This window comes from Mizuhopecten yessoensis, unplaced genomic scaffold (assembly GCF_002113885.1).
Source record: "Mizuhopecten yessoensis strain PY_sf001 unplaced genomic scaffold, ASM211388v2 scaffold11099, whole genome shotgun sequence".
NCBI lineage: Eukaryota > Metazoa > Mollusca > Bivalvia > Pectinida > Pectinidae > Mizuhopecten > Mizuhopecten yessoensis.
The window spans coordinates 1,420,062-1,428,581 of NW_018408879.1; the positions used below are offsets into that span (position 1 = coordinate 1,420,062).

Genomic DNA, 8,520 nt, shown 5'->3' on the forward strand with positions numbered 1-8,520 from the left:
GTAGTGTGTTCTGGTCAAGTTTAAATTTTAGGGAACATAGCTATTGATTCTTGCTAAAGCTTCATTCATAATGTAATTCGCATATCCTACCTAACTGTCTTCATTCCAAAGATACTCATCGGTATTTATTTACTTTTGCATCAATTCGTAAATAGATCTCAAAACCGTTTATGTTATAGCTGGCTTACTTATCGACTTCAATGCATAATGTTAAAACGCCTGGTAATAATTAAATTATCGATTTATATTGTAAAAGAAAATGATAGAAATAATCAAAAGCGATAAAATGTAGATGATTAAGCCGTGTTTGAATTACAATTCGATTATAATGTGTATTATAATTAAAATCAAAATTTCTACCAGTTCAATTACTTCTTATTCATTCGATTGCTTGGCCGAAGAAACATTTTTTGGGGGAAATGGGATACACTCTGGCTATTAATTAAGCATTGAACTGTTTTTGTATTGTATTTATGATCTTTTTTAATGACACAGCTTTGCAAGCAAACACTTATTTGTTTGCATGCAAAGCTGTGTCATTCAAATAGATCATAAATACCATACAAAAACAGTTCAATACTTATGGGTACGTTTTCTCTGCCTCTTATGTTCTTTTTTAACTCATAATTTATATTTAAAATTAAAAATGCCTGCCTTATCGACAGTCCACACAATTTCATTCAAAAGTTTGAAAAGCGTATTGTCGCATGCTGATTGGCAAACAAAGTAGTACTTTGAAATTTTAACAAACAATTTAATTTTTTACCACAATTCAGTATCAATACAATTGCATATGATATGTCGACAGGGTGATTTATGTTTATCAATAGAACTCTGAGCTGAAAGTTTGATTTTAAATTGGGAGTTATTTTTGGAAGTTAATTCGAACTTTTCTCTTTGCTCATTTTGTGAAGAATCAAGGCGTTAATGTATTTGTTGATTGTATGGGAACCTGACAACAGTCGGTAGATTTTATAACAGCCTCGTTATTTGACATGTCGTCAGAAACTGAGGAATCGCGGATGCGAGACGCGTGAAACTGATAGCGTTTGAAGTGAGTGATCTTGCGACGGAGCACAGGTTCGTTACAAATGTCTGAAATGTTTATGCGTGCTGTGACTTATATCAGTAGGTCTGTAACATATGTGTATTTCAGACATTTGTAACGAACCCCTGTTGATCAGTGCAGTGTAACAGACGATATTTCTAATAAATTGCATGAGCGTTAAAATTGTTTCCATTGCTGGCATTGGTGATTTCAACCGATGTGCATTTTGTACGATATTGCAGACTCACAATGCCCAGCGATATTTCAGCAGATGTCATGTTTATTTTTATTTGATATTGTATTTCCGGTCAGTGTTGTATTAATACGCTAAGAATTGTGTCTCGTGATGCATGGTAATTAAAGTCCCATCAACGACACAGCTTTCAAAGAGGCTATATAGTGACAATGCCATGCAAATGTAAATATTTAATTTTCTCATCTACTTTACCCTCTCATATTTCGGAATGATCTCCGGGTTGACCTTAATTTCATACATATAATGACGGCATACCCGCCATGTTATATTTACACAAGAAATAAATATGAAAGGTAACAGCCAACAGAAAATTCAAATAGGTACCCAGCCTTTCTGTAAGGGCACGAATAATGAATGAATGAATTGATAATTGATGACATAATTACCACAAAAAATAGCCGCATTACAGTGTAGGTTTATCAACATCATCTTTAGGGTGAATACATTCACAAAGAATCTAACGAGGAAGTAATGCTAGTCTATGCGAAACAATCTGTGTTCTGCAATCTGAACCAATGAAAATGTTTGATTTAAAATAAACCTTTTGTTATGCGTTGAACTAGAGTTGTATGGTTAAGTGCAAGCTGCCAACGATTTTAACCTATGGCTTCGGCGTATTAGAAAAAACACTTTAACATTTGACCCTTGTGTTTTAATCCTACCTGCCTAGAGTGGAGCATATTATTGTCTAGGTTGAACACTATCGTTAAATGTGCTAAACACGGATCTCTCTCATACACACGCACACATCAAGACACTTAAGGATCTGTCCTTGTAAAAAATAATTTTCTTCTGACTAAGGAGAAAATTTAAGGTATTGTATATCTGTAAGGTTTTTGCATGATTAACAGAAATAATTTTCTTCTCTGTGATAGAAGTGGATCTTTTAAATTAAAGCTTTCCTCAGAAAAAAAACCCCAATTATGTTTACCCCTTCAATTAAGTTTTCAAACTTTTTGTCCTAATCTAGCGACTGATATAGACATTTCGGATAACTAGTTTGGTATTTATTGAATTAAAAGAAAAAGACTCAATCGTTTTACAAATGCGAAAACGAAATGTCCATATTGTATTTTTTCGTATTATGTTTGTGTTTTTGTCACTTTTTGTATGGTAAAATTACCAAAGGGTTTCATATGATGTAAATAACTATTTTTACACTTCTTATCGTATGACTTTTGCTACACAGCAAACTTCATAATGCGTCTGTAAGAAATGGTAAGAAAGAGAGAAACTAAGTGATCAATCTAGTATTTAAAAGTGAATATTTAGCATGGTATGGCCTTATAAGAGGGTTCACAGTTTTGTCGAATTTTCAAAATGATTGCCTAACTGGTCATTATTTTAAGTAGAAAGTTCTATTAACAATAGCTATCTTTTTCCTAACATTTTTTTTATATAAATGCTATTTTTTTTGTAATTGGTTGTGATTTGTTCAATTTAATGAAAATCTGTAACATCAGATCAAAACGAGAATGGAATTGATTTACACCTCAGATGCGTTTGATTAATACTACTCCATACACGTTTATATATTCACTTTGTTTGTATTGTTTGTTTGTTTATGTTTAACGGTCCATCGACAAATCTGGTAATTTAGGGCCATGGTGATTTTGTTTTTTAAACAAACATGATGTAGGTAGCGTAGATAAAATAAAATAAAAAATGATCATTTTAAAATCATAAGCATGGTATGTGTAAATTATTAAGATATGAAAGGTGATAAAATAAAGGTTAAAGAGATAATGAATAGATAATATAGAAAATATGACGTATAGATAACGTCAAAGAGGGTAAGGTGGGTTAAAAGACATCAGAGTCCATGAGATAGACCGAAGTACTTCAAAAAGTTAAATAATGCCTTAGAGTCCACGGATTTTCATATCCGAGATTCGAAAGTAATTATCACGAATGTGTCTGAAATCAGAACATTCTATTAAGAAATGTTCCATTGAAAATTGAGTGTTAAATGCGTGGCATGTATGTGGATCTCCTCGTGTTAAAAGGTACGAATGAGTAGGATATGTGTGTTCAGTACGGAGCCGAGCGAGGACAACTTCCTCTCTACGATCTTTCCGACTGGGAACACATGTTATAAGCTTTGGTTGTACCTCTAAAAGTTTGTTGCTGGTCTCGAGAGACCAGCGTTGCTACCATGTGTTTTCATTGGCAGTTCGAATAATAGGCTTAAAATCTGTGTATGGTATTTTGATGGAGATTTAACGCATGTTTTGTTTCTCTGTCAACATATTCTTTGCCTTTAATTCCGACATGGTAAAGTAGGTGTTTCATACACTTTTATGTGGAAAATGATATCTTCACATACAAGATTAAAGTGATTAGTAAGTAAACCATTTTTTAACATATTCTTGGGGAATTTGTTTCCTGGCAACATTTTAGTTTGTATGCAGAATATTGTTATCATTTGATTTTATTATAAAAAAATATATAATACATGAATAAGAAAAAAACATATAAAGTGTATGCAATAATTTATTTTCATTAATTTTGTTTTTCCAAAATATTTGACATTAATTGGATAGCAAGACTAATAGTTAAAGATCGCTTGATATTATATCTCCAGTTGATAGTGAAGAATATCAGAGACAATCGCAAATCACGGATATTTAAACTGAAATGTCTATCGAAATGTCCGCATGCAATGTTAACAGGTGTAGCATCGCTAGTCCCATTTGGTTTGTGATTTTGCCGAAGACGTCATCGCTTACAGCTTACACGTGCAGCCTGCAGCACACCTACAGGTGCTGGGTCCAGTACAGAGCATACCACACTTGCATGATCCTGAAATGTCAAATACGATTCATTTCACAGTTTGTTCTTCTAAATCATTTCCAATATTGGGCATGCTCCGTCATTTATATATTCATATAACATAAATGTTTATTGAAGACAACGATTACATTGATGTCGACACAAATAGTTTATATAATGTTCTATCAAACTAGATTTTCGTAAGTCATCTTTTCATAAATTTACAAAATGTTTGTGAGCTTACCAGACACACAGTTACACCTGCATGTTGGGCATGGACACCTGCCGCTGCACCGACATGCTTTGGTTCCGCAACATTGTCCTGACTGGCATTGAGCGGAGCACACGAAGTTGGTGCCTGTCACATAAGGAATAAGTACGAATATCAGCATATAGTAGGTTTCTTAGATTTAATGCCCCTAGCACAGTACACTCTTATATATTTGTGCAATTAGCAAGATCCAATCATGATATATATTTCAATAAGCAGTTTTATTTTACAAACGTGAATCGAACCAATTGAAATATTCCGAAATTAATTATGTGATGTTAGTGTTAAGCAGAAGAAATAATAAAATTCTAATTGCATTTGAATTTATAGGAATCATTACACTTTTGGCTGTGTTTCTAGAAAAAATCAACGTATAATTACCAAATAATCATTGCCTCACACAGTCTGGGTATGCACACAAAAATGTACTTACGAATATACGTAGGAGCTGAACAACCTGAGACTTACTACGTCATAAAGGCAGGACAGATACAACAACCTGACCCTTACTACGTCATAACGACATGGCGGATACAACAACCTGACACTTACTACGTCATAAAGGCATGACAGATACAACAACCTGACACTAACAACTGTACGTCACAAAGACATGACAGATACAACAACCTGACATTTACTATGTCATAAAGACATGACAGATACAACAATCGCACACTTACTGCGTCATAAAGACATGACAGATACAACAACCTGACATTTACTACGTCATAAAGACATGACGGATACAAGAACAAACTTTATAAAGGCAACACCAGTACATTATGAAATCAATTATCAAAACCACCTGTCACTAGTTACAGACAACTATCTGATCTAAAAGACAATTTATCTGAACCTATCACACAATGATTAAGTGAGTGTAAAACTGCGTCGCAATAATCTCATTTTAATTTCTTTGCCTTATGTATCAACAACTCTCTCACCTCTTACCTGAAGTAAGAAGTGACGAGTCAAATTACCTAACCTTTATCATAGTCTCACCAAAACAAAACAAAGTAATGTTAAAACTATCTCCTTCTCATCATAGTATAAAGCCACTTTGGTATTATAAAACTATTGAACACTACCTCCACATTTGCATCCGGCCTTACAGTTAGGACAAGTGCATGCGGCGCTGCACTTACAGCCACACCCGCACGCAGCTCCCATCTGGCAAATTCCATCGGGACAGTTCGCACTCTTTGCAGCTTGTTTAGAAACACAATGTACACAATTAGCTAATTTTTTACACTTTACATTAAGCTTATTAGTTTGAAAAAAAGCTTCCCAGTTATGTTTTGTATGACGTAGGTAAAATAATACTTGCGTCATTCTGCAGAGCACGAAGTTCCATTTTATATGACCTTTCTTAACCATAGCATTACATGCAGATGTTTTACCATAACGTACAAGCATTGTGTGTATGATATCATCCTCATGAGGCAGATGTATGACAGAGTAGTCCTTTCAAAACTATGACAGAATTGTAACATTAACATTTTATATCGTGATGTGTCTGTTACATGTGGCATAACATTTGTGATTTACTATTAAATATAAAACATTGATGCTTTTTGAATTTACTTTTACAAATAAACATTATATTTAAGTCTTACTAAAACTTACAGAAGCAACCGCAGTTGACCTTACATCCGGGACATCTACAGTTGGTGCTACAGCAAGCCGAACCTGTACAGCCACACCTTCCGCCCGGACACTTGGCACAGAACGAGGCTGTGGGGATGTAAATAACAACAGACCAATATAATTCATCACACATGTCTTCGTAGTGATCTCTGATAGAATAATTTCACCAATGAAGTAAATTAAAGTTGGATTGAAAATTAAAAGTAAACAAACGGCTTGTACGGTTTTTGTTTAATGTTGGGTGTGGTTAGTTTATTCTACAATGAATAAAAAGTATGCCAAATTAAGTTGTTTGTGATTAGAATAATTTTGGATAAGACATCTTTCACTTCAAAGAAAAAGATCAGTGTGGAACTCCGATTACATTCCAGACTTTACCGGAATGAGAAGCAGAAGAATGGTATTGGAAAGTGTATAGTGGAAAATTATTCTTGACACTGATAATGTAAAAGTACTGGGAACACTCCAAGGATATACTATGTAACTAGCAAAATATAGGAAGATGAAAAAAAGGCAGGCAACGTCATTGATGTCTTAAAGAAAAATTCTTCCATTTGAAGTGTAATTGTCATTGTGAACATATGAAATAAACACAAGTACTTTGGCAGAAATAGCCGATAAAATAAATACATTGAAAGGTAGAAAGTGAATTGTGATATAGTTCATTAGCTGCTGGAATAACAAATGACACAATTAATCGTAAGCTAGACGATAATCAATTACCAAATACATAAAAATGATAAATTACCAGGACCTGGCAAGGAGAATGTGAATAGTAATATTTCGTTGATTTTAATTCAATTTAATCAAACAATTAACAAAAAGGTTTATTGGAGAATACAAAATAGAGGAAATATTGAATATTGTAATCAGGAATGAAAGTTGGATTCGAATTTGTAAAAATGTCAAGGTTGGATTCGAATTTGTAAAAATGTCATTCTATTTAAATGTTTAAAAAGGAAACAAAAAATACCTTATTTTGGAGAATTTATCCTGTATTTCAACTGTAAAAGTGTTTTTCTTTCTTTTTATAAATACTCCTTAATTTAGAAAAAAATGTGATATGGAGTGTGACTAAGGTTGCTATTTGCCATTTGTGATCAGATTTTGTACGTTAAGATTAAATTTGGTATCTGCTAATATGAAAAGCCATTACAAATTCAATAAAATCAAAATCTGAATGCCAATTTATTAAAATGTGGACCGCAAAAGATGTTTAAAATATGTATTATTCATAACTGCATGTATATTATGAAGTGTACACTGTTATTGAGGAGCCTGTCTCGTGGCATTTTCAAAAAATATAAATAAAAAATTGACGCATATTTCATTCTTTTGACTTGAGTGCTACTGGTTATATAATGGAGGAAGCTTTGACTTTTGTTAGGATTTCATTATTAGCAAAATGTTTTTTTAGTGATTATTTCACAGAAGATTTCGACTTTCCACAAAGATATTTGTGATCTCGAATATGTTCACTGGTAAATAAAAAAATAATGTTTTAACATATTTTTGAAATTGAATTGTTCAGCATTTTGATTTAGTTGTAAAACAAATGAGCAACTTACCTGCGACTGTTGACATCTTGCCTTTTAAAACAATTTTTGAGTCCTCTCAAAACGACGTAGGTAACTGGTGTTTATCTTCTGACCTTTTGGAAAATGTGACTATATTTATAGAAAATGGGACATTACGTGTGCAAAACCTAATCGTGTGCAATAAAGACAACAAACGTGAATAGTAAGGGCCATGTGCAAAATTTGTGTGTAAGTGGCTGTTAGCAAAAGTAGAACGGAGTGCAAATTAAACAGATTAGGAAAGGGGAATGTGCACACGACTTACGGCTGATGACGTCTAACATACTTTTATCGCCAATTGAAACTTACATTCAGCCTTTTGGTACCAGGATTTTGCGACATTTATTCGCGGTTGTTATCATTACTTAAGCGCTGTTTACACTTATTGGACCAAATGACCAGTAACACACTGGTCACTTGAATTTCTGAATTCACGATCTGTTCAAAAGCATTACAATGAAAGCTGCAATCATAATAATCATGGAAATATTTGCGCATATCCATTTTTTTCAACGTTTTTTATTGTGTTTTTTTATCACATATTTATTCTGAATACATCTGTTTGTTAGGCCAAGAATGAATGGTATTTCCTTCATCCTTCAGAAATTAAACATTCCGGACGACAGGCTTTCGCGTTTTGTAACCTTCATATCCTGACGCTCGCTACTGATATGAAAATATTAACACCGCTAAGTCGGTGATGAATGTAACGCTATTTACTGTCACTTTTGTTTAATAAACGTTCGTTTCCTAATTTGTAAAATACATCTCATCATATATTTGAAATGATATAATTGATTGTCATGAATAGCAGTATAGAAGCTTCTTTTGATATAATGGAATATATCTTTGCATATTTGTATTTGTGTGTTTGAATTCCTCTTTTCTAATTCAAAATTAGAGAAATTATCCATATTTATAAAGATAATAATGTTATCTAACAGAC

General features: G+C 33.1%; 1 protein-coding gene across 1 annotated transcript; it reads right to left on the reverse strand.

The window, feature by feature from the left end:
* Positions 1 to 3,781: 3,781 nt before the first annotated feature.
* Positions 3,782 to 7,666, reverse strand: LOC110465730 (keratin-associated protein 5-4-like). Its single transcript, XM_021521744.1, has 5 exons — positions 7,566 to 7,666; positions 5,977 to 6,084; positions 5,439 to 5,558; positions 4,321 to 4,434; positions 3,782 to 4,106 (listed from the first exon to the last, which is right to left on the reverse strand). The coding sequence occupies exons 1-5, from the start codon at positions 7,579 to 7,581 to the stop codon at positions 4,030 to 4,032; spliced, it is 435 nt and encodes a 144-aa protein (XP_021377419.1). The 5' UTR covers positions 7,582 to 7,666; the 3' UTR covers positions 3,782 to 4,029.
* Positions 7,667 to 8,520: the final 854 nt, after the last annotated feature.